Source organism: Pan paniscus, chromosome 19 (genome assembly GCF_029289425.2).
Source record: "Pan paniscus chromosome 19, NHGRI_mPanPan1-v2.0_pri, whole genome shotgun sequence".
Taxonomy (NCBI): domain Eukaryota; kingdom Metazoa; phylum Chordata; class Mammalia; order Primates; family Hominidae; genus Pan; species Pan paniscus.
This window is the reverse complement of record NC_073268.2, coordinates 26,732,054-26,759,238: the sequence shown is the minus strand read 5'-3', so window position 1 is coordinate 26,759,238 and position 27,185 is coordinate 26,732,054. Positions and strand designations below refer to the sequence as shown.

Genomic DNA, 27,185 nt, shown 5'->3' with positions numbered 1-27,185 from the left:
GCCACACACCCTGCGTTTCAGAAGTGGCACGGCTCATCAGCTCCCTCCCACCCTACCTCCCCAGGGATCCTCTGTCTCTCCATCCTGTGATCCCTGAGGGATGGGCTCCTGGCTGGGCTCCTCTTACCCGGCCCCAGATCCCTTCCCAGCACCAGACCCAGGTCTTTAGCCGCAAGCCCTGCTGCCTCCCTGGCCTCACCGTGAGATGCCCAGAACGGGGCCCTGCCCATCTTCTCCCCCATTCTCCTAGGGCTACAGCCCCCACTGTCACCATGCCTTTTCCCCTCACGGGACAGTGAGGGCTGTAGCTCTAGGAGAATGGGGGAGAACAGGGGCAGGTGGGCCCTCAGAGACCTGCTGGACAACAGCCCTGAGGCTGGGCCAGGCGTCCCCTCACCCTGTGGCCATAACCCTTGCATCTCACTGGGGTTGTCTCCAGGTAGACAGGGCCAGACCCTCAGGCTGCCCCGCTCCTCTTGTGCTCACTTGCCGACAGAACTGCTGAGCGCCCAGGGACCTGACCTAGCCCAGTCTCCATTCCCACCGGCTCCCTAGATGGGCCCCACACCTCTGGCCTAACAACAACCTCAGGCTGGACCTGCAGGGGAGTCAGGGAGGAGTTCTGTCCCTGGAAAGGAGGTTGACCCGACCTGGTGAGACATGTCCTGCATCAGAAAGGCCTTTCTAAAAGCAAACCCATCCCTGAGCTGAGACAGGTGCTTTAGGGGTGAGGGGAGTGCAGAGGACTCACTGTACAATCCCCAAATGATCGACATTGTTGTTGTATCTTCCAAAAGGCTTAGGCCCCTTGTCCTCTGGCAGCCCAGCTCGGTGTCCCTGTAGCCCAGAGGGAGCCTTGGTGAGGGGTCCAAGGTAAAGGGTGCAAGGGCCTGGGGGCATTGGCCAGCCGTCCCTGCCCTGTGCTCCTAGGGAGCCCGGGACCCTTTGACCAGGGCACACTGGAAGAGGCCTCCCTCCAAGAAGCACACCGACTTGTACCTTTTCGTATTTCATAATGATGTCCTCTCGCTCTTGTGCCCACCAACTACCCGCGACCTCTACCACGTCCATCCTGTGAGACAAAATCGTCTAAAGGTTACACTGTACGCGGCGGCTTCGGAGAACACCTGAACCGCTCTCGCCGGGCTCCCAGATGCTGGCTGGCTGCGTAACCCCCATTCCACCGCCGCCCCCAGGGAAAAAGGGGCCAGACCCAGTGGCCCACAGCTGCTCCAGTCTCTGGAGTCTCAAGTCCCAAGCAGGGGTGGGCATCTTCCCAAGGACTTGAGTACAGTGGGACCTAGACAGAGAATCCTGTTGTCCCCCAATGCCATGAAATGGGGGCACACCGGCCCTAGCAGGTTGAATGGTTTCCACCTGCCAAGGGTGAAGGGCCCATGATGGGCTATTCCAGGGATGTGGAGGCAGACTGGGGTCAGCGACCAGAGGTCTCTGTGCAATCGGCCTCATGGGATGCTCAGGGCCTCAGAGATGCCCAGTTTCCTACAGGGAACAAGATCTCTCCTGACCGCTCGGTTCTACTCCGCTCATCACTTTGGCTACCGTGGCTCTTCAGTCTGAACAGTGAAGCCACTTTAGGAATAACGCCTGTTGAGCAGGAGGGTGTTGGGTTTGGGGGATGAGAAAGATCTATTGTACGCATGGAAACCACGTCTCTCGCGGAGGGACTGTGGAGTCTACCATTCTGAGCCGTCCCAACAGGAGGAGGCTTCATTTTCCTGGGTCACTGAGGAAGAACAGTGGGTCCTTGGTCCTGGAGAACACTTGGATGGACCGTCCCTCCTGGGAATACTCGAGGCAAAAGGAGGGCGAGGCCTCAAGAGGACCACGCAGAGCAAGAAATACCTGGGGAGAACCCTAGTGTCCGGACCCCTTTGAACAGAAGGGAAGATGGTCTCCCCTCAGCCAGCCCTCCAGGGCTCCTTCATTTTCCACAGCTGCCCAAGGGCAGCAGGCTCCCCCGGACAAGGGACCATGTGTGTTCAGTGGGGCCCACAGCGACCATCAGGACCCAGCTTAGGGCACAGAGGTGTTCTGAGGACTGTCAGTGGATCTGTGCCAGTGGCTCTATACCAGTGGCTCTGCCAGGACCAGGCTCTGCCCCATCGGGATCGGAAACCTGGGCAGATTTGGGATCTAGGGCAGGGAGGTCACAGGGTTCAGGCCTGAATTCCAGCACAGCACACGGCAGGGCTGAGAGCAAAACTCAGGGTCATGTCCGGATTCCCAGGCCGGTTACTGCCTCTCTGACCCCAGACGTCTCATCTGTCGAATGGGGACATTTGGGAACAGCACCCACTCTACGAAGCCACCATGGAGACGAAAGAGCCAATCGTCTACACGGGCAGTGTAGAACGGGCGCCTGGTGAGTGCTCAGGGATGACCCTCCTCCGTAGCTGCCCCACAGAGGCCAACACCGCCCACACCGTAGCCACTGTCCCCAAGTCCGCCTGGAGGGAAGAGAGCAGGTCACGCTCACCTGATTCTGATGAATCAGCTGGCCTGGGTCATGCCTCTCAGGGAGAAAACCTTTGAGTCCACAGAGCTGCTCACAGATACCACTGCCTGTGTGTAACTGCTGTAGAACACTGAGGCAGGCCAGAGAGCAGATAGGTGCTAAGCACCAGTGACATTCTCAGGTCATGGCACGCATCACAATGGGGCCTTGCCTGGGTCAGCAGCGCCCAGAGTCAGGGTCCTCCGCTGCCTGAGGCGTCAACATGCCTGCCTGCAATGTGTTTGTGCACGTGCGTGCACACGTGTATGTGGGTAAACACGTCTGTGTACGTGTGTGTTGCTTCTCTGGCCAGGCCCGGCTGCCCCACTCATGTGTGCACCCAGTTCCTCATCACTGTCACCCCCGAGGCCCAGGGCCAGCATCAGAGCATCCATGGCTGCTCCCTAACCTCAGCCCTCCCCGCCCAGGGTGGTCCTGGGATACACATAGGGGTGGAGGGAAGTGACTGCTGCTGTTGGATCTCAGAATACAAAAGCTAATACTATTACCTAATGGTCTTTTTAGTGTCTCTAATGGTATCACTTTTTCATTTCTGATATTTTAACTGGGTATTTCTCTCCATGACCCTTGGATATTCTAGCTAGAGGATCCTGTGGGGAAAGTGCCGGGCACACAGGAGGGGCTCACTCTTCTAGACATGTTATCTAAAACCTGGTTCATCCGTCCTTCCACGCAGGGCCCAGGGGATGCCAAATTCCAGGGGCCAGAAAGAGCTTGGGATAAAATGAAACTTCAAGGGGACGGCTTTGACCTGGGCTGAGTCTACCTGTGCCATCCAACTGGAGTCTCAAGTCCTGAGGCAGGACGTCCAGATGCCCCAGTGCAGGGCCCTCCTGATCAACACCTGCTCCCCTGTACTCATTAGCAACCTCACCCACCCTACTCTCAAAGCACACTTGGCTCTTGTATCCAGGAGCTCTGCATCTGTAGATTCAGCAACAGCAGATGGAAAATATTCAGAAAATAAATTGGATGGTTATGTTTCTATTGAACATGTGCAGACTTTGTTCTTGTCATTATTCCCTAAAGAATCCAGTATCACGACCATTTATGTAGCATCTGCATTGTATTACACATCATGAATAATCTAGAGATGGTCTAATGTCTACGGGAGGATGTGCATAGCTGATATGTAAATACTAGGCCATGTTATGTGAGAGACTTGAGGATCCATGGATTTTGGCATCCCCGGGGACCCTAGAAGTAATCCATGGATACCAAGGGATGACTGTATAAACTCACTCAGGAAGGCTTCTCATTGGAGGAAGGGCCCAGTTCAGGACACACAGGGACATCTCCCTGGACTACTGTCCATTCATCCATCCATTCATCCATTGTCTCCCCCCACCCCCCCATCTCGGACTGTCCCAACGACAGCCCTAGCAAGAAGAGACAAGAAACAAGTTCACGTTGTGCAGTTTTGAGGTAATGGAAGAAGTTGCACCAGTATGAGAATAGTGGGTCAGTTTTCTACAGGATGCAGAAAGCATATTGGGCAGCCTCGGGGTGCGGAAAGGAGCCTGGCCTCTCCAGCAGCCACACAGGCCTGCAGTAGGATGGGGCTGGGGCTGGCCATGTGGATCACTTGGGCCTCATGAGGGGAAAGGAAATACCAAGGGGGCAGAAGAGGAGCATGGGGGCAGCTGGTTGCCTAAGGAGAAGGCACCTCAGGGAAGGGGACTGTATTCATTTGTTTTCACACTGATGTAAAGAAATACCTGAGATTGGGTAATTTATAAAGGAAACAGGCTTAATTGACTTGCAGTTCCGGAAACTTACAATCACGGCAGAAGGGGAAGGGGAAGCAGGCACCTTCTTCACAAGACGGCAGGAGGGAGTGAGTGGAGAACCAGTAAGTGCCACACTTTGAAACTATGATCCTCCTACCTCAGCCTCCCAAGTAGCTGGGACTACAGGCACATGCCACCACACCCAGCTAATTTTTGTACTTTTTATAGAGACGAGGTTTTGGCATGGTGCCCAGGCTGGTCTCCAACTCCTGGACTCAAGCAGTCCACCTGCCCCAGCCTCCCAAAGTGCTGGGATTATAGGCATATCAGCCAGCTGATGGAGCATCTTTAATATCATATTTTTACTGTAATTTTTCTATATTTAGAAATGTTCAGGTATACAAATACTATTGTGTTATAATTGCCTATGGTATTCAGTACAGTAACATGCTGTACAGGTATTTTGTAGCCTAGGAGCAACAGGGTATATACCATGGAGGCTAGGTGTATATAGCCTAGGACATACTGTGTAGGTTTCTGTAAGTACATTCTATGATGTTCACATATTGATGAAATTGCCTGACAACATATTTCTCAGAACATATCCCTGTTGTTAAGCAACACATGACTATTCCCTTGATTTTTTATTTTTTCAGAGACAGGATCTTGTTCTGTTGCCCAGGCTGGAGTGCAGTGGTGCCATGATTGCTCACTGTAACCTCAAACTCCTGGGCTCAAGTAACCCTTCCCACTTCAGCCTCCTGAGTAGCTGGGACTACAGGCACATACCACCACACCCGGCTAATATTTTTGTATTTTCTGTAGAGGTGGGGTCTCGCTATGTTGCAAGCTGGTCTTGAACTCCTGGGCTCAATCAGTCCTCACATCCTGGCCTCCCAAAGTGCTAGGATTACAGGCGTGAGCCACCACACCCAGCCCAGACTCTTTAAGTTGGCAAAATATTCAGTTATGGAAAGCAGAATGCTGGAGGATGACCAAAGGGATAATGAGTCCTGATTCATGTTGACCCTATGACTTACTGCAGGTTGAGTATCCCTTATCCAAAATGCTTGGGACCAGAAATGTTTTGAATTTCATATTTCTTTTGGATTTTGGAATATTTGCATTATACTTACTAGCTGAGCATCTATAATTGCAATATCCAAAATCTAAAATGTTCCAATGAGCATTTCCTTTGAGCATCACGTTGGCACTCAAACAGTTTCCGATTTTGGGTGGGAATTGAACAATGAGGACACTTGAACACAGGGCGGGGAACATCACACACCAGGGCCTGTCATGGGGTAGGGGGCTGGGGGAGGGATAGCATTAGGAGAAATACCTAATGTAAATGATGAGTTAATGGGTGCAGCAAACCAACATGGCACATGTATACTGATGTAACAAACCTGCACATTGTGCACATGCACCCTAGAACTTTAATTAAAAAAAAGAAAGAAAGAAAAGAAAAAGTTTCAGATTCTGGAGCATTTCAAATTTCAGATTTTCAGATTAGAGATATTCAACCTGAACACAGCTTCAAATAGGGCTAATTTATTTATTACATGGATCCTGACCTTGAGTTAAGTATTCAGAACAAAAATAAAATGTCCCAGCCTGGATAGAGTGACAATACTTTCTCTCCATTTCTATCTCAAGCTATTAAAGATTACCTGTGGCAGCATTCTTTTGTTGGAACTTGGTTAAATACATGTTCATTCCTTTCTTAAAGTCCTGAGAAAACACAATTTTTAAAATCCAGGGAAGTCAGATCTCAGAATTTATAGTATATTTGTATATTAGTAATCAAAAACAAATTTACTCAAATACTCAAGTATCAGATACACTGAAACACATATATCCTTCTGATGCCTACTGCCTTTTATTTAATAATGCGTACTCTATGCCTTCTATTCTTGCTCTTAAGTTTTATAACAGCCTCCCATTTCCACTCCCAAACACACCTGCACATCACTCATCTAAGAGACCACAGTAGTCAACTTCAAATAATTGAATTCTCATTCTTTTTGGTCATTAAAAAAAATGACAAGCCAGAAACTATTTGGGAACTTAATCCAAATAAAGTGAGACTTTTTTTCATGCAAAACTCTTATGATTTCACCATAAAAGAATAAAATATTTAAAGTTTTTTTTTTTTTTTACCTTATCCCCAATGTAGTCATGCAGCATTCGGATGACAGATGCACCTTTGCTATATGATATAGCATCAAATATCTCATCAACCTCAGATGGATGGCCCACACTGACCTGGCAAGACAGTGTGATTCAGGGTTATGACAGGAAGCAGATAGCCTGTACTACTGAATTACATAAAACGCTTTCTTAGGAAAACCCTTCTAACTTACATTTTTCTGCCTTTAACTCACTCATAATGTATAACGATGGTCCTCAAAAAAATGTAGTAACTAATAATAATAAAGTTGAATAGAACATGATTCCTGTCATCCCTTAGAGCCTGGGTTCCAGTCCTGGCTTTGTTCTGCTGGGAAAGAAGCCACTATGGTTCTGTTTATTTTTGGGGTAGTTGCAGAGGAGTGATGAGGAAGACATGGAGGTGAAGAACATTAGATTTCTTGCACTAATTGTAATGAATTACAATTATATGGGAGCCTAATTAAATATGTTGAAGTAGGATTATAACTCTAGTTCTTTAGATACAAAATTTATATATATAAACTGAAGTAGGGATAGGCTAAGTCAAGAGAATTAAAGTATTCATAAAACAGACCCTGACAATAAAATATGTCCAGAATTTTCCTTGACATAAACAATGGAACCATAGTGTTACCCAATAGGTATGATTTCTCCCATACTACTTTTTCTTTTTTTTGGCAGAGTTTTTTGCTGTTGTTGCCCAGGCTGGAGTGCAATGGCACGATCTCGGCTCACCGCAACCTCTGCCTCCCAGGTTCAAGTGATTCTCCTGCCTCAGCCTCCCGAGTAGCTGGGATTACAGGCATGCGCCACCGTGCCCAGCTAATTTTGTATTTTTAGTAAAGACGGGGTTTCTCCATGTTGGTCAGGCTGGTCTCAAACTCCCGACCTCAGGTGATCCACCCGCCTCAGCCTCCCAAAATGCTAGGATTACAGGCGTAAGCCACTGCGCCTGGCCAGACCAATTTTTTTTTACTGCCTACCTTTAAAAGAAATGTTTAATTAGAACTTAGACTTACTAGCTTTTCAAGACTAGAAATATGAACCAGTAAAATCACCCATGCTATTTTCTCTTCTTTTCAAAGTCCAAAGTATCTATGTAACAAATTACGTATTTCATTGTAAATGAGAGCAGTCATAGGCTAATGGTTAGAAAGCATGGCTCACTTCAATAGGATGGCTGTTATCTAAGGCGTCAAGCTCCTGGGCACGGGTGTAATCAGCAGAAACAAACTGAGTCCAAATATCATACTCTGGGAAGCAGTGGTCTACACACAGATATTCAATCCAGGATGCAAAACCTTCATTTAACCAAAGATGAGTCCACCATTCCTAAAAACAAAAGATGAAAATACTTAAAGAAATTGAAATGATTGTCATTCTACTAATCTAAAACACTCACATGTCCCTTCCACTGTATTCCAAAACTCACAATTTAATGACCTAAAATTCAGTTCAAAACATTTGGCAAAGAACTCACATTTCTGAAAAAGAGAGAAGACTAAAAGAGATGTCAAGAAAGGCCAACTGGTGATATTAGAATTATATCTGAGGGTCATTTTCTTTTCCTTTTCTTTCTTTTTTTTTTTTTTTTGAGACAAAGTCTTGTTTTGTCACCAGACTGGAGTGTTCACCAGTAGCTGGGATTACAGGCATGTATCACTATGCCTGGCTAATTTTTGTATTTTTAGTAGAGACGGGGTTTTGCCATGTTGGCCAGGCTGGTCTCGAACTTCTGACCTCAAGTGATCCACCTGCCTCAGCCTCCCAAAGTGCTGGGATTACAGGTGTGAGCCACCATGCCTGGGCCAAAGGGTATTTTCAAAACATTGTAAATAACCTCCCCCAAACCCAGACAGGGTCTCATTCTGTTGCCCAGGCTGGAGTGGCAGGGGCACCATCGTAGCTCACTGCAGCCTTGAACACCGGGGCTCAAGCAACCCTCCCGCCTCAGCCTGCCAAAGTGCTGGGATTACACACGTAAGCCAGTGCACTCAGTCCTAAGTAACTTTTTAAATACCAAAGGTAGAAAAGGAAGAAGAGGGAAAAAAAAAATAAGCCCATATATGGAAAAGGAAAAGACAGCAGATAAATATAGGCAAATAGAGGTGGAAAATATAATCACGTAGAATTTAGTATAGTAAAGGATTATCTCTGAAAAACAAAAACAGAAAACTATCAGAGCCAAATAAAGAAAAATGGAAATGACTGGGGAAAACCACTCACTAATGAGTTGAATGTTCAAGAGAAACTGAGAAAGGGTACTGCTTATATAAAAATTATGTGAAATTAAACAAAAATGTAGTTCAGTAATGAATGGTGTTTAAGCACTTATGGAATATAAAATTATCACCTGTTAAATAAGAATGCATAGTAAATGGAATGGACAAAGAATATGAGTGACAGATAAAATCAGTTTTAAAAAAATTTTAAAGATCTTAATCTAAATTTTATTAAAGTTGATTAAGCCTATTAGTGAAAGAAAGCAGGCCAGGCACAATGGCTTGCTCCTGTAATGCCAATACTCTGGGAGGTCAAGGCAGGAAGATCACTTGAGCCCAGGAGTTTGAGATAAGCCTGGGTAACACAGTGAGACTCCATCTCTAAAAAAATTAAAAAGTAAAAAAAAATTAGCTGGTCATGGTGACACACACCTGTGGTCCCAGCTACTTGGGAGGCTGAGGCAAGAGGATTACATAAGCCCAGGAAGATGAAGCTGCACTGACCCATGATTGTGCCACTGCACTCCGGCTTGGGTAACAAAGCGAGATCCTATTCTCCATCCCCAACCAGTCCCCCCAGAAAAGGCCAGGTGTGGTAGCTCATGCCTGTAATCCCAGCACTTTGGGAGGCTGAGGTGGGAGGATTGCTTGAGCCCAGGAGTTTGAGACCAGTTTAGGCAACAAAGTGAAACCCTGTCTCTACAAAAGGCAATACAGTGAAACCTTGTCTCTACAAAAAGTGCAAAAATAAGCTGGGCATGGTGCCACACACCTGTAATTGCAGCTACTCAGGAGGCAGAGACAGGAGGATTGCTTGAGCCCAGAGGTCAAGACTGTAATGAACCATGATTGTGCCATTGCACTCCAGTTTAACTGGCAGAGTGAGACTCTGTCTTAAAAAAAATTATTTTGATATTAAGTGATAAGTGGCTATTTGCCTAGTAGCTTCCTAAAATAAACTAGCATAAAATGAAACTTATTTTCCAACCTATCCCTAAGCCCTTGGAATTTCAGTTCTAATAACTAGAATAGTTACATAAAACCAGTAAAAAGTTGTTTAATAAGAATGTACACATTTCCCCTACTAAAATTTATTGCTTGTAGTTTCAAAATAAAATCATAAAGTTATCTCAAAGCCAAGCAAAACACTTATTTGGTACAAAGTAGCAAACTCGCTGCATTAGAAGAAAAGGCCATTTCTTCACATATTTGAATACAGGCACCAACACATAGTTCCACATGAAATTATATTTCTTTTTTTTTTTTTTTTTTTTTTTGAGATGGAGTTTCGCTCTTGTTGCCCAGGCTGGAGTGCAGTGGCGTGATCTCGGCTCACTGCAACCTCTGCCTCCCAGGTTCAAGCGATTCTTCTGCCTCAACCTCCAGAGTAGCTAGGATTACAGGCGCACACCACCACGCCCAGCTAATTTTCTATTTTTTTTTAGTGGAGATGGAGTTTCGCAACATTGGTCAGGGTGGTCTCAAACACGTGACCTCAAGTGATCCACCCGCCTCGGCCTCCCAAAGTGCTGGGATTACTGGCGTGAGCTACCGTGCCCGGCCTGAAATTATATTTCAAAGAATTTTTTTCACCTGTAAAATTTTAAACATCCAAAATAAAAGGAAAAGATTTATTTTCAAGGGTTGACTTTCTGTAGAAACTCTCTGAGACACGTAATAGTTGATAAATGTCTTACATTCTTATTTATATGACGTATGGACTCAATCTACATTCAAATCAGGTTCTGCTCTTTGGCAGCCTAAAATGTCAGGGAATCTAGCTGGCTCCAGAATCTCCAGTTATTTAATTGCAGAGGTACATCTAGTTCCCTTATTAAATCCTGTGCTCCCAAGCTCTAACACAGTTGGCATTCATAAATAGTATTTACTTAGAGTAAGAGTGAAAAATCAGGACTGAAGGACAGAGATCATTACTGCAAACATTATAAGGATTTCAACAGAACAGATGGAATTTTAATACAGCTTTATTCTGCAGTCACTCTGCAGTTTGTTTACTTTTATTTCATTAAATTTCAACTTCACATTTTAGGCAATGAAAAAACTGACTCCTAAAAACACTTCTCTCTAATTAAAGATCAGTTTGTTATTCATCAGGTTACTTTTCAGCTGTGAATCAGATTAACAAATAAGATTCAAGAAACTACAGTTAGCCTGGAATCTCACTGCATGATTCATTCATCTACACCTAAGAGGAATCTTTTTCTCTCACCCAAATTAGTATCTTGACTTTTCCCATTTGCAGACAAATTTTAGAACAGTTTAGGAAGTGTCTGTTGAATAAAGACTGTCCATATGCCCTTGTTCAATGCAGAGATTCTGATAAGCCCTTTCAAAGTGGACCTTTTAAAATAATACTTTTCTATCACTCAATTATTTTTTGGCACAGTGTTGCAGCCAAACTTGAAATACTATGTAGCCAAAATAATGTGGAGTAGGATGAAGATAAATATATTTGAGCACTTAAAAATATTAAATACCATAGTAACAAGATTTCCAAACCATTGATGGGCGAGTTCATGTCCCACAACCAGAGCAACCCACTGGCGGGATGAAGAACAGGAATTTTTTGCATCAATAAGCAATGCAGTCTCCTTATGTTTAAAAAAAAAAAAAGAAACAAATTTAAACAATAAAAGTGGGCATGCATAAGTTGGGAAGATTCAGACAGTAAGTCAGATGGACAAGTTAGGCTTTAGAGATATTAGGAAAATACTTCCTAATATGGAAGAAAAAGTTTCACGAAGATTAAAGACTACCCCAACAGAATTAATACAACAGAATATCAAAGATGTGACACAAGTTTAATTATCAGTTTGTTGATAGAATAGCTGCCTGAAATTTTGGGAAAACATTGTCTAAGGGATTAGCGATTACTGTGCTAGATGGAGAGAGAAGAAAGTCCTTCCATTAAATGAGGGGAGTGGTGGAGGAAGATGCATTCCATAGTCCCAAAAACAGCACTGAGCCGGCTGTCCAACACTTAGCTCATCTAAGAAGGCAATTGAAAGTAGAAGGCAAAAACTTGTTTACAGACAGACTCTGCTTTTAAAAGTTATTCAACTCACATGTTTATGTTGTGGTGACAGACATGTAAACACTTGGCTAGAAGATATGAAATTAGGGAAGGTTCTCCAAGCTGGATAAATAGCTATGAAACTACTGGCAGGAAAGAAAGGCACTGCAATGAGAAACTTAGCCAAGAATATATCTAAAAATGCTACTACCGCCAGATGCTCACTTTAAAATCTTACACCCTCAGACAGTAGCACCAAAGGGAGAGGTGTCCATCTGCATTCTTGAAATGTGCATGGAAGTGGGGGAAGGTAGAAAAATTTACACCATATCGTAAAGCAGAAGCTACTCAACTGTGATTAGGAGGGAAGCCCTTTTGAAATCAGTGATTTGAAAAGATAAGGCAGGGTAATACATCATTAACATACCTATAAGTAACAAGGTCCCAGTTCTCCATGGCACCTTCACAAAATAAACATAAACATTTATTGAGATATATATATATATATATATATACTCTTGCATCAAAAGTCACAAAATTTTAAAAAGTTATTACAATTCAGCAATAAAATGAAATTTACTTTACCAGCTGCAAAGTCTGCAATAGCAATGAGATCAATTTTAGGTAGAGGATAAGGAACATTGAAGTAGTCCTTATAAAAAGGCAAGGTTTTAGCAGCAACCTATAAAAGTATAAACAAAATAACCATCTAATAAATGTTATTATAATTCATATTGAAACCCACAAAGGAATCCTGTTGCAAGCCAATGTATCTTAAATTACTAGAAATGAATCCCGGGGAGCCCTACCTCCGAAGACTGCCTTAGCTCCAAACTTTGAATACAATGGCCAAACTTTAATCCATTTATAACTTGATATGAAAAATATAACTACATATTTTCCAACCCATTCCCTAGAGAAATTCCACTCTTACATTCTCTTAATTATTTTGTAAAATAACGAAACACCAAGGTTGGCATTTCCTAAATTCTATTAAAAATAAACCAAGTAGCACAACTTTCAGATTAAATTATAAATAACTGTACTAATAATTGACCAGAAATGTAAATTCCCCAACCTGGAGTTATGGACTGTTGGAACAATCCTCTTCAAGTACATTTACCTCTAACGCAAATTTTCCTTGCTCTGCTTTGCCAACAGGAGTGTAAACACGGACACACACACCATCGATTTGACCTTGTTTCTACAAAGTCATATTCACCCACAACAAATGCCACCAGATATGTAGACGTAACAGGTGTGCGGGCAAACTTCACTTCCACTAAATTTTCATCATCAGGGTATGGTTTCCGGTCAATTACATTCTTTAAGAAAGAAAAAAAAGAAAAATTTAAATAGGTTTACATTAATACCATAGAGCAAATACCAGCCAAAAACTGTAGGCTTTATTGCATCTCTTTCCCCCTTTCTATTCTAGCATGGCTTATTTCTCTACCCCAATTCATCCAGTGCTTTTATGCTGTCTTTAAGGAGGAAAGTGGTCTGATAAAACACTCATACTAAGAAGCTGGAGGCTGAAGTGTTAAAACTACCAAGGACCTGTGAGAGAAAAGAGGAATGGACTTTTCTCGAATACTTATTATAAGCCAGGCATTGGGATGATTTAAGTAAGGGCTTCATACTTTTCAACTGACATAAGTTTAGGAGAAAACGACTATTAATAAGAATAAAATAGGGGCCAGGCGCGGTGGCTCACGCCTGTAATCCCAGCACTTTGGGAGGCTTAGGCGGGCGAATCACAAGGTCAGGAGATCAAGACCATCCTGGCTAACATGGTGAAACCCCGTCTCTACTAAAAATACAAAACATTAGCCAGGCATGGTGGGGGGTGCCTGTAATCCCAGCTACTCGGGAGGCTGAGGCAGGAGAATGGCGTGAACCAGGGAGGCGGAGCTTGCAGTGAGCTGGGATCACACCACTGCACTCCAGCCTGGGCGACACAGCGAGACTCCTTCTCAAAAATAAATAAATAAAATATAATATAATTGTAGAATCTCCCATTTCAAAGGATACAAACTTCTAGATCGAGGGCATTCTCTACCAAAGTTGGCTCTAAGCTTATTTGTGAAGAAATTTCAACTTTACCTTTGGAGTCCCTAATTTCCTTTGGTGTTCTCCCTCTTTTTCCTATTCAGGCTCCATTTCCTCAAGCTCTCTCTATTCTTCCTTCCAAGGAAGACTTATTCAAGAACACACTGATAAATTCACTCATACTAAAGTGTGAATGAATATTTCCGTTTAATATATTAGCCTCCTCTTCTAAGAATATGTGTGAAGAGAATGACATTCTATTTATGGGATGCTCTCCCCCAGTAAATACATAAAAGAGTTATTTTCAGTTGCAGCAGGTTTTTCCAAGTTCCCCACACAAGACAGTCCTAGACAACACACTTCAAGTGGGGAATGCTTACCCTGTTCATGAATGAGATCAATAACACTGGTGAAGAGAATACATTCCAAGAATACAAACAGCCAGAAACCTAAATATACTTCATTACGCAGCTACATCTTTTGAATTTTTTGAACTTTTTAAAAACATAGAGACAGGGTCTTGCTCTGTTGCAACCTTTTTTTTTTTTTTTCCCCCGAGATGGAGTCTTGCTCTGTCACCCAGGCTGGAGCGGAGTGGCGCGATCTCAACTCACTGCAGCCTCCGCCTCCCAGGTTCAAGCAATTCTCCTGCCTCAGCCTCCCAAGTAGCTGGGGTTACAGGTGCCTGCCACCATATCTGGCTAATTTTTGTATTTTTAGTAGAGATGGGGTTTCACCATGTTGGCCAGGCTGGTCTCGAACTCCTGGCCTCAAATGATCCACCTGCCTCAGCCTCCTGAAGTGCTGGGATTACAGGCATGAGCCACCATGCCTGGCCTTTTTTTTTTTTTTTAAGAGATGGGGTCTTGTTCTGTCACCCAGGCTGGAATACAGTGGCGCAATCATGCTCCCTGTAGCCTCAAACTCCTAAGTTCGAGAGATCCTCCCACATTAGCCTCCCAAGTAGTTAGGATTACAGACACCTGCCACCATACCTGGCTAACTTTTAAGTTTTAAATCTTTTGTAGAAATGAGGTCTCACTATGTTGCCCAGACTGGTGTCAAACTCCTGGCCTCAAGCAATCCTCCTGCCTTAGCCTCCCAAAGCACTGAGATTACAAGCAAGAGTCACTGTACCTGGCTTTCTTATGACATTTAATAAGTCAAGACCTTTTTCTTTTTTGTTCTTTTCTTTTCTGAGATAGGGTCTGGCTCTGTCACCCAGGCTGGAGTGCAGTGGTGTGATCTCAGCTCACTACAACCTCCGCTTCCTGGGTTCAAGTGATCCTCCCACCTCAGCCTCCCAACTAGCTGGGACTACAGGTGAGTGCAACCACACTCAGATAATTTTTGTATTTTTAGTAAGGACAGGATTTCACCATGTTGGCCAGGCTGGTCTTCAACTCCTGACCTCAAGCGATCTGCCTAACTTGACTTCCCAAAGTGCTGGGATGACAGGTGTAAGCCACCATATCCAGCCCAAGACTTTTGCTTTTAGTTACTATAAATCTATTAAACTTGTCAATTTACCTCTCTAAATTAAAAGAAGTAGATAATCTTATAAATGTATTTAACAAGGAATTTGACAAGGAGAAAATCCTCCAAAAATAAAGCTATCAAGAAAAAGAGGTCTTGGCTGGGCATGGTGGCTCATGCCTGTAATCCCAGCACTTTGGGAGGCTGAGGCAGGAAGACAGATTGACCCCAGGAGTTTGAGACCAGCCTGGGCAACATAATGAGACCCCAACTCTACAGAAAAAAAGAAAAAAAAGAAAGAAAAAGAGGCTTATTGAAAATAAAGAAAACTAATATTTATGTTCCTATAATATACCAGCACTGTGGTAGGTGGTTTCATATTATCCCATCTAATCAGCAAACTAAATCTGCTAAAGCCTATTAGAATTTTAGATAAACTTATAAACACATACATACCATGTTTGATAAAGCTACTCTGTCTTTAGGAACAATCAATGAGATATCAAAAGTTGCTTTGATAGCAGGCTCATCCCAGCAAGGAAAAGCCCTTCGGGCATCAGTAGCCTTAAGAAAAGAATATGAAATATAAATACCTTAGAATTAACCTAACAAGTTATTTCATAAAGCAGTCGCCATTTCCCTCTGTCATTCATTCATTCCCTTGATCAAATATTTACTTTCTCTTCAGTGCCAGGCAACAAGCTAGGCATTAACTAGAAAGAAAAGACAACACTTGCTACCACTGCCATTCCAGCAAATATCCAGGAACAGTGTCTGCTATGGATTTTAACAATATATTATAATTATTTACAACTAAATTTTTGTTTACATTTTAACATTTCAAACTTAATGCAAATGCCTTCAAATCAATAATGTTAACACAACACAGAGCACAGAACAGTAAAGAGTATGCTATAAGAATTCAAAGTTGGGAAAGCATGGTAAGTTGCCTCTCTGGCTTTTATTTTTGAATTAAAAATAAAAATAGCCTCAATCTTTGATGTGCTTTGTTCTTTATCTGGAATGGCAGCAATGGGAATAAAGACAGATGCTCTATCAATTCAAGACAGGTCATTCATTTAATGGCACTTCCATATGCCACACATAAAACTGCCGCCACTTGACCTACTTGAGTCCTTACTCTTTCATTAAAAATTTAAAAAAGAGCAAACTTATGAAAGCAAAATAAAACTTAGGGGTTCTGCAGGGTATCAGTTATAAAGGAAAGACACTTTAGTAAACAGAATTTTCCATTTATTTAGTAAATAAAATGGAACCAATGACAAGATTCTGTATCATAAAAAGAAACAACAGGCTGGGTGCAGTGGCTCATGCTTGTAATTCCAGCACTTTGCGAGGCCGAGGTGGGCGGATCACCTGAGGTCAGGAGTTCGAGACCAGCCTGGTCAACATGGTGAAACCCCGTCTCTACTAAAAATACAAAAATAAGCCAGGCATGGTGACACGTGCCTGTAATCCCAGCTACTCAGGAGGCTGAGGCAGGAGAATGGCTCGAACCTGGGAAGCGGAGGTTGCAGTGAGCCAAGATTGCACCACTGCACTCCAGCCTGGGCGACAGAGCAAGGCTCCGACTAAAAAACAAACAAACAAACAAACAAACAAACCAAAGAGGTAGAAGAAACTTGGCTGACTACACTCTCAAAAACATTAAATAAATAATGAATTCTATCAATGAATAAAAAAGACATCTGAAAAGAAGGGAGAGTATAAGGAAAGAAATGGCAGCACAGAAGCATTTAAATTAGAAGCAGCAGCAGTAGAGAAATGAATTTATACTAAAGGAAATTAATGACATAGATAACAAGATTTAAGTTTGAAAATATCTAAAGGACAAAGTGATAAAAGCAATTAAACATAATTTGAGAGACAGATACTAGAGCTAAACTGAGTATTAACTGAGAAGGGAATGGAATGGATATCACAGTGAAGATATAACAGAAAAACTCTTTCACACTGAAAAATTACCTGAATCTAAAAATCAATAGGGTTCACCAAGTACTATGCAAAAATCAATGAAAAGTGAACACCTGGTTTAAAAAACAGTTTAATTTTCGATATCAAGATATAATTTAACAAGCAAGCAGGAAGAAAATAAAGCAAAACGAAACAACATCTTACCTACAAAGGAAGAAGAAACATTTTAGTCTGTGACCCCTCCTCTTGAAAAAGTGAGATGTAGAAGACTTTGGAAACAATATTCACAGACTTTTGAAAGTGAAAAATTGTAAGCTGATTGTACTACTCTTACAATTGAATGTGCTGGGCCTATTACTCATGGCAAGAGAGAACTCACACCATAGGGAACCCCTGGTGTCTCCATAAGAATGTAAGAAAGAACCCACTATACGATTTGGGATTTGGTTTACATGATTTGGAAGAGGGTCTAAGTAAACAGGGATTCACTCTAGATTGAGTGCTGCAAGAAGTCCTATGAGGCAATTCTATGGGTACGTATCTCAATAAATCTTATCTATACGGAGGCCAGACTAGAGCAAATCTAAAACCGTAATTGGTAAAGAAGCAGTAGTCACTCATTTTAACTGAGAGATGGAGATGTTTGATATTTTGCGGGTAGCATAGTGATCCTGTATGTACTGTACCTAGGCAAAATTATGGATCCCTTGTTTTGTCTCACTTTATTATGGTCTCAAGTAGCCTTGTCTAAAGTTGGTATTCTGTAATATTATGTCTAATAGGGAGAATAACATGGGCTAGCTGTGAGTGCCAGACAACCTCTGGATGTCAAAAGTTGCTCTTTTTACCTTTTTTCATCAACAAATCTATATACCCAGTAAATCTGGTCATGTATAAAGGCAAATGAAAGATTTTTCAGAAAAGCAAAGGTTTAGGAATTACATTACCCACATACCTTCTCCTAAAAAAAAATTGTTTAGAGACATACATCAGCCAACCATTCCAGGATGAAGTGTTCAAAGTGGGTAGAGAAAGGCATTGGAATCATTCAAACACAGAATTAAACCTAAATATCTGTGGCAAATATTATTCTAAACAGAAGGTAACATAAAATTATTGAAACAGAAGATACATCAGGTAAAACAAATTAGTAGTAAACTGGATAAAAAATTTTAGGTTATCCCAAACAAGCAAACAATATAGGGATATGGGCAGAAACATAAGAATGGATATCACGAATTGTTTCTTTATCCATACTGAAATTTATAGAAATAAATTTAATTAGATTTAACACTTAAAAATACGACTAGCAGATTCAAAACAATTTATGTAATTTGCAAATACTTGACAAATAAAAATCATCCTGGCCTACGTAGGACAGCAAATATATATATGTGTGTGTATATATATATGTATACACACACACACACACACACACACACACACACAGAGAAAAAAAATCAAAGACAGCACAGATACTACAGTAAGATAAACAAAAGATGTCAAAGAAGGAAAGGAATTCTAGAAAACAGCTAATAATACTGTAGGAAAAGCCATAGGTGTCAAATACTAAGAGAATGATTTTAAGAAAGGTACACAGTATATAGGCAATTCAGGTATCAAAATGTGTCGTGTGTTTGAGTGTCTGTGTGTATAACTGTATATAATCATTCCCCAACCCATACCCTTAATTCCCTCCTTTCTATAGAGATAATGGCTAAATATAAAATAAAAATTCTAAAATTGTGAATACAATCATGGCCAAGGGCACCTAGCCTCAAATAATCACCCCACATAATAAAACACAGCTTTGTCCGAATGCCTAATTTAAGAATAATAATATTTTAGAGAAGAATAACCCATACCTCAAACTGTGTTACAGCAGCATAGCGCACTTCTCCAGAAGGGGTAGTATACTTACTTCTATAGAAACCTTTCATTTTGTCATTCAGCTCTCCAACAAAATCTATCTTTAAGGTTCCCATACCTGTGATTGAAGATAAATAAAAAACACTTTTATGGAGATGTTAAACACAGTTACCAAAAATATGTCCTCAAGACACTATATTCAGTTAGCTATTTACAATGTTCAAATCATTCCTTCCTTTTTCAAATATTCCTCCTGGCAATGGAGAGAATACAGTACTTACTAAAGTAGAAGGCAGACTAATCCTAAAATAACTCTTGAAAGTCATGTTTAGGGTGACTGCCTAAAAAGTTATTAACTTAGTCTCAAACTACCAATATGTGAAAATAAGAACAGGAAAGGAAACAAACATTTATTCTTAAATGCCTGATATGTGCTATTGTGCACAGTGCTTTTAAAATATATATAACTATTTATAAACCTGGAAGTAGATATTGTCCTCATTTTTTCAGATGAGGAAACTGAGGCTGAGAAGCTAAATAACTTGTCCAGTGTCATACAATTAGTAAGTAGTGAGAATGGGATAAAATGTTAAGTCCAGAATTCATGCTCTCTGCCAATTATACATGTGAATTGGTCCTTTTACACAACTTCATGCATAGAAAGAGAAATGTAGCCAATTACTCTATCAAGATAAGACACTAAATGTTTACTCCAAATGGAACACTGATTGCATAATTTTGTAAGGAGCTATAGGGAAGACCAATGATTTGATCAGCAACAGGGCATAAAACAAATTCTTACAAGTCACCTCAATCATTTGAAATCTGACAAAGAAATACATTTAATTAATAAATTATTAAATGCAAATAAAAATACAACTTAAATATGTATTCTATTGTATAAGAGCAAAAACAATTTAGACAAAAAAGTGAGCTTTTTTGAGTTTATATACTTTCTTTTTTATAACATAAAAAATTATAATTATTATCTAGTAATCATCTGCTAAATACAGATGCATGGCAAAACAGTAATCCCATTCTGTGTTTTACAAATCAAGTCACGAAAAAACGTAGAGGAATGGTGACTTTTTAGTTGACCATTTTAAAGGCCCTACGTATATCAAGATTTAAAGCATGGGAAGTCTAACAAATCAAAGATAGGGCATGACTATAAAGTAATTAACCAATCATACCAAACTTTTATATCCTAATGTTTCAAATTGTCATTTTGGAATGCTAAAGAGCAATGACATTTGACATTGTTCAAAATGTTGTGACTTTCTCTTTCTCCCTCTTTTTTTTTTTTTTTTGAGACAGAGGCTCACTCTGTTGCCCAGGCTGGAGTACAGTGGTGTGATCTCGGCTCACTGCAGCCTCCGCCTCCTGGGTTCAAGCAATTGTGCCTCAGCCTCCTGAGTAGCTGGGACTACAGGCGGGCACCACCACGCCTGGCTAATTTTTGCATTTTTAGTAGAGACAGGGGTTTGCCATGTTGGCCAGCTGGTCTTAAACTCCTGGCCTCAAGTGATCCACCCACCTTGGCCTCCCGAAGTGCTGGGATTACAGGCATGAGCCACTGTGCCCGGCCCCTCTGACACTCTTTTGAATGATCTCAAAGTCAAATCTTCATCTTATAAAATTGAATTTGCTTTTGGAAAGGACCAAAAGTTATGGGGAGTGCGAGTCTACAGAATAAGTGAATGACAAACAACAAACTGTCTCTAGCCTGATGCCTCAAACTGGTTCTGAAAGTAATTTAAGTGAAAATTTCAGACCTTTAGAGCAAAGTCACCACTAATGAAAGTGCTATATTCTTAATCATTCTGAGAAAAAACCAACTCAACTGAAGCTTAATTGAATAGACATTTGTGATGTTTATTTTTTAGAAATCAGATATTTGTAAATATCTAAAGAGGACAATGAATACTTTTTTCTTTAAAGAGAATGACAGGTTACTGGGACGGTATATATGGATATAGTAAAATAACTGATAATTCTAAATGATACTAAAAATTAAACTATAAAGCAAAATTTAAATTTAAAAATTTTAATTTCTATTTTCTTTAGAAATTCACTTAATTTTTTTAAAAAAGCAAATGTATTCACATTAATAAAGTTTGCAAAGAACGTCTAACAGATTATAAAAACCTACTACCTTTAATGGAAACTATATGATGGAATTTTATGTTACAATTCCATAAGTGGAACTGCCCAGTCTGTTTCACTAAGTCAGTCAACTGTTAAGATGTTTTTTAAATATAATTCATATTTCATGGTAAATCTACTTGGATTTTTTCCTAGTTGGAACAAAAGTGGTTTTAAAACTCATAACTAAATAAGAAAGACTGCTTACACTTTTACTCGGTTTTAAATCTCCAAGGCCATCAAACCATAACAAGATATTGACAGTGACCACTTCCAAAAAGTGGCATACTAAACAAAATACAAAGTATTGGAAAGAGTTATTACCTGAAATTCAAACAAAACACAAGTTAAAGTATTTAAAAATCATTAATAAGTTTAATTAGTGTCACATTATATGATACCAATTACAAAGTATTTACTTACTATTCATATAGTAGAATTTTAGGGCAAGTAGGAGAAAAAATGACTTTTTAATAAATTTCATTTATCAAATTTACACCATATTAATGAACGGATTGCCAAATTGTCTAATTTTATACCTATCAACACACATAATTTACACCACTTCCTCAAATTAGATACCTTATTTCATATCCAATGTATGAAATATTTATGTTTGGGGTTGTAAACCTTTTGAAACATACATCAAGCTCATTTATAAAGTAAACAACTGAAAAACTGGGACTTCCATCAAAAACCTTAAATGTTTAAAGCTTAGGAGAGTATAACAATTGTAAAACCTGGAGTAAACCTTGAAATACTTTAATAATAAGAAATTTAATGAGCCTACTAAATGCTATAAAAATAAAGAGATTAATTTATACAAAAAGGGAATAAAGATCGTTGCCTTTGTGTCACCACCTCTTTTTTTCTTTGGAAAATGGAGTCTCAGTCTGTCACCCAGGCTAAAGTGCAGTGGTGCAATCTCGGCTCACTGCAACCTTCGGCTCCCGGGTTCAAGCAATTCTCCTGCCTCAGCCCCCTGAGTAGCTGGAACTACAGGCGTGCGCCACCAGGCCTGACTAATTTTTGTTTTTAGTAGAAACAGGGTTTCGCCATGTGTCACCACTTTTTATTATCTTGTTTTTGACTCTTCAAAATGCTGACAACTACCAGTGTTTCTCCATATAAATGCCACCCTCAGGACCCTCAGCCACTAATTCTAAGGTTGTTAGAACTTACAATAATTATGGTAATTTAATCACTATCCCAGAATGGTGCCAATTTCAGAAAAGTAGGTTTTACTTAGCTGTATAATAGCTTGCATTACTGTTAAATTTGATGAGGCTAAACACAAAGGTTATTAATGTCCTCCTAAGATAAGCTCAGTATTTGCTTCATTATCAGATAGATCACTTGTGCAATCTGTCTTGAAAAAGATTAACTTCATTCTTAAAGCAAACCTTGGGAAAATGTGAAAGCCAATGATTTCAAACAGATATTCAATAATTCAATATTGTCGGCTGGGTGTGATGGCTCACACCTGTAATTCCAGCACTTTGGGAGGCCGAGGCGGGCGGATCACGAGGTCAGGAGATCCAGACCATCCTGGCTAACACAGTGAAACCCCATCTCTACTAAAAATACAAAAACAAAATTAGCCGGGCGTGGTGGCGGGCACCTGTAGTCCCAGCTACTCGGGAGGCTGAGACAGGAGAATGGCATGAACCCAGGAGGCAGAGCTTGCAGTGAGCTGAGATCGCGCCACTGCACTCCAGCCTGGACGACAGAGCGAGACTCCATCTCAAAAAAAAATAATAATAATAATGATAATAATAATTCAATATTGTCACACCTGCAAGATAATTTTTCTGTTCTAATATTTATATCAGTTGTTATATTAGCTCAAAATCGTTATATTGGCCAAAAATATCAAAAATTATGTTAAATCATACTATACTAATGGTCATAACCTTCTCTAACTTGTTTGTTATTATTTGAAATTGCTTCACCATTTAGCATGTCTGCTGTAAACAGACCTTATCAAGAATGATACATCTCTTATATACTAGTAATAAATGGCCTCCAATATTTACAGTTAAGGGGAAAAGAAGAAAGGTGCAGAACATTATGTATGGCATGGTGATTTCTGTGTTCTTCAAAAGTATATATATAAATGCTTACAAAAGCAGGGTATAGTTTTGAAAGGAAAATTTCATTTCATTCTGTTGAGGAATGGAGCTGAGAAAGAAGACAGGGTAGACCGGCAAACAAAATTTCATTGCATAGCATTTGAATTTCAAATTATGTAAATGTACTATGTTTTTGAAATATTTAATTTGAAAAATAAAGACAGCACAATGTGGTGGTTAAAAGTGCAGACTTTTGAGTTAAACTGCTTGGGTTTAAATCCCAGCTATGTTACTTACTAGCTATGTTACCTTGGACAAATTATTTAAGTTATTGAAATCATTTTTCTGCCTTAGTTTATCTACAAAATAGAAGTAACAGAATCTGGCTGGCGTAGTGGCTCATGCCTGTAATCTCAACATTTGGGAGGATGGCAAGATCCTCTCTCTGAGGTAGGAGGATCACCTGAGGCCAGGCATTTGAGACCAGCCTAGGCAACATAACGAGACCCTGTCTCTACAAAAAAATTTAGCAATTAACCAGATGCAGTGTCATGTGTAGGCAGTCCTAGCTACATGGGAGGCTGAAGTGGGAGAATCACTTAAACCCAGGAGAGTTTGAGGCTGCAGTGAGCCGTGACTGCACCACTATACTCCAGCCTGGGTGACAGAGAGACTTTGTCACAAAACAAATCTACCTCAAAAGGTTGCTGAAAGGACTAAATAAATTAATATTTTTGAGGCACTTAAAACAGTACTTGGCACAGATTATGTCGTGTGTGTGTGTGTGTATGTGTGTAATACATATCTTCTATCATGTTAGAAGTTTCTGTCTACTCTTCCCTGGTGAATTCTAGCAAATAAACTGATTCCTTTTGATAAATATAGAATGTTTAACTTTTTAAATTTAATGAAAAATGGTTACCATATTTCCTAATGCTGAACAACAATTCAATCTACGCTTTTATTTTCTATACTGGCTAGGTTTATATATCTTTTGGGACTATTTTTAAATATCAGTTTTTTAATATTTCTGCCCCTCACTTCACTTATTTCATTTGTTTCTGCTCTTAAAACTTTCTTCTACTTTCTCCAAGTTACCTTTTGTTTTTATGAGTTTAATGCTTAGCTAATTAATTTTCAGTCTTTCTTCTTAACTAAATATCCTCATATTTTATCTGCATATGAAACACGTTTATCCCTAATGTTTCATATGTGGTAATTTCATTATTCAGTTCTAAATATTTTCTAATTTCCATAACAAGTCTTCTTTGACTCAATTATTCAGAGATATAATTTTTCCAAATATATAAAAAGGGATTTTTTCATTTCTCTTTTTCTATTGACTTCTAATTTTTTCACAGTGTAAACACAGAATATATATAGTCTGTAATGATACAGATTTAAAACTCTAAAATTTTTTAAATTTCTATCAAAGTAATAGTTCATAGTTTAAAATACGTAAGCTCCAGGCCCTGCTCAACACTAGGCCCTACTCCCCACACCCTGCCCCCCCTAGAAGCAATCAATTTCAAACTCTGTGACTTCTAAATGTCTTGCTTACACAGCTATTTTTTCTTTTCCTTTCTTTGAGACAGTCTTGCTCTGTCGCCCAGGCTCGAGGGCAGTGGTACAATCATGGTTCACTGCAGCCTTCAATTCCTGGGCAAGCAATCCTCCCACCTCAGCCTCCCAAAGTGTTGGGATTACAGGCATGAGCCACGACCACGGCCTATTTCTTCATTTTTCGACTTTAGACATTTTCTCTTCACTGTAGAAAGTCATGCTTTAGCTAATCCATCCCCCACTCCAATATCTTTTACAAAGAATCAAATTTTCTATGACCTTGCAAATCTGAAAATATTTTTACTCCGAAATTCAAAGTTGGGCTAAGCATGCAATCTCAGGTTGAAAATCAGATTCACTTTGTATTTTGAATGAACAGCTTCATTAGAGTCTAAGTTTCCACTGTTCCTAATGGTAAGTCTAGGACTATTCTGATTCCTAAATTTTAAAGGTAGTATGCTACCTGCCTTCCCTCCTATTGCCCCCTATCCCAGACAGGAACTTTCTGGGAGTTTTACTTTATCGCAAAAGTTCTAAAATTTCAGTCAGTGTGGCAATTTTTACATTTTTTAAGCTAGTCTCTCTCAATGGTGTACCTTTGCAAACTGAAGGCTCCTGCTCTATCAGTTCAAGGAAATGTTCCTGTCTTTTTGAGTTTCTCTTCTGGCCGGGCACAGTGGCACACGCCTGTAATCCTAGCACTTTGAGAGGCCGAAGTGGGCAGATCACCTAAGGTCCGGAGTTCGAGACCAGCCTGGCCAACATGGTGAAACCCCAACTCTACTAAAAATACAAAAATCAGCTGGGCGTGGTGGTGTGTGCCTGTAATCTCAGCTACCCAGGAGGCTGAGGCAGGAGAATCACTGGAACCCACGAGGTGGAGGCTGTGGTGAGCCGAGATTGCACCACTGCACTCCAGCCTGGGTGACAGAGCAAGATTCTGTTGCAAAAATGAAAATTAAAAAATCCTCTTCCCGGCCGGGCGCGGTGGCTCACGCCTGTAATCCCAGCACTTTGGGAGGCCGAGGCGGGCGGATCACGAGGTCAGGAGATCGAGACCATCCTGGCTAACACGGTGAAACCCCGTCTCTACTAAAAATACAAAAAATTAGCCGGGCGTGGTAGCGGGCGCCTGTAGTCCCAGCTACTCGGGAGGCTGAGGCAGGAGAATGGCGTGAACCCAGGAGGCGGAGCTTGCAGTGAGCCGAGATCGCGCCACTGCACTCCAGCCTGGGCGACAGAGCGAGACTCCGTCTCAAAAAAAAAAAAAAAAAAAAAAAAAAATCCTCTTCCCATTTTCTCTGCTTTCTGTTTTACTAGATGGATGTTGGTTCTGCTGGACTGGTTCTCAAATCTATTTTTCTGTTTTCTATCTGTTTTTTCTACTGCTTAGAAGTTTCCTCAACTTCATCTTTAACACTTTTACTGGGTTTTTTATACCTATCATAATTTCCAAGTTTTCCTGCTGTAATTCTTCCTATCTGATGGCATTCTGTCCTGTCCTTGTTTAATGCACGCAATGCTTTCTCTTAACTCTCTAAGGATAGTAATTAGCTTTGGGGTTTTTTTTTTTTTTTTAACTTTCTTTAGATTTGTCTTTGCTTTTTCCAACTTCCTTTATTTCTATTATACTTATAATTTTGCTTTTTGCCCTATCTTTCATTAGAAACTTTTCGCAAATGTCTGTTAAATGCTACCCCAGTGACTTTGGGCTTGGTCATGCTACTTGCTTTTGTCAATGAAATGTGAGTAGACATCAAGTATACCACCATCATACAGAAATTTTATTTTTTATTTTATTTTTTATAGAGACAGGGTCTCACTACATTGCCTAGGCTGGTCTCGAACTCCTGGGCTCAAGCAATCCTCCTGCCTCAGCCTCCAAAAATGCTGGGATTACAGGTGTGAGTCACCACGCCTGGCCATGCAGAAGTTTTAAATGTGTCTTTGTGGTCTAGCTTTCTCCCCATCCCTGAGCCTCTGCCCTCTGCCATGCATGATACAGAGAGTGGCTGCTCGCTGACTACTAGTCCTGGAAAGACAGTTGGGAGCCAAGTGGAGCCAGTAGAGTTGGTGATATGGCTGCATATGATCAGCAGTCCTCATGGCCCATGTGTAAAAAAGAAAGAAATCTCAGTGGTTATAAGCCACTGAGATTTGTGATCCTATTTGTGGGTTAAATTATATACATAAGTTTATATATACATAGGAATATTTCTAGACAGATTCACCAGACAATGGAAGTAGAAGAAATCAGCGAAAGAATCTCCTTCCTTTTCAAATTATATTCTTCAATAGCTTTTAATACATGTTCATGGCAAAGCATTTTTTGTTTTGTTTTGTTTTGTTTTTTGGGACGGAGTCTCACTCTGC

At 40.7% G+C, this 27,185-nt stretch overlaps 1 protein-coding gene across 1 annotated transcript in view; it reads right to left on the bottom strand.

Moving 5' to 3' along the window:
* LOC117976498 (puromycin-sensitive aminopeptidase-like protein) overlaps nt 1-27,185 on the bottom strand; it is an 85,882-nt gene that overhangs the window by 17,036 nt on the left and 41,661 nt on the right. Inside the window, 10 exon segments of the mRNA XM_055101783.2 lie at nt 5,943-6,003; nt 6,433-6,537; nt 7,612-7,776; nt 11,165-11,275; nt 12,124-12,161; nt 12,286-12,382; nt 12,824-12,889; nt 12,891-13,025; nt 15,685-15,792; nt 19,029-19,150. Coding sequence (XP_054957758.2) covers nt 5,943-6,003; nt 6,433-6,537; nt 7,612-7,776; nt 11,165-11,275; nt 12,124-12,161; nt 12,286-12,382; nt 12,824-12,889; nt 12,891-13,025; nt 15,685-15,792; nt 19,029-19,150 — 1,008 coding nt within the window.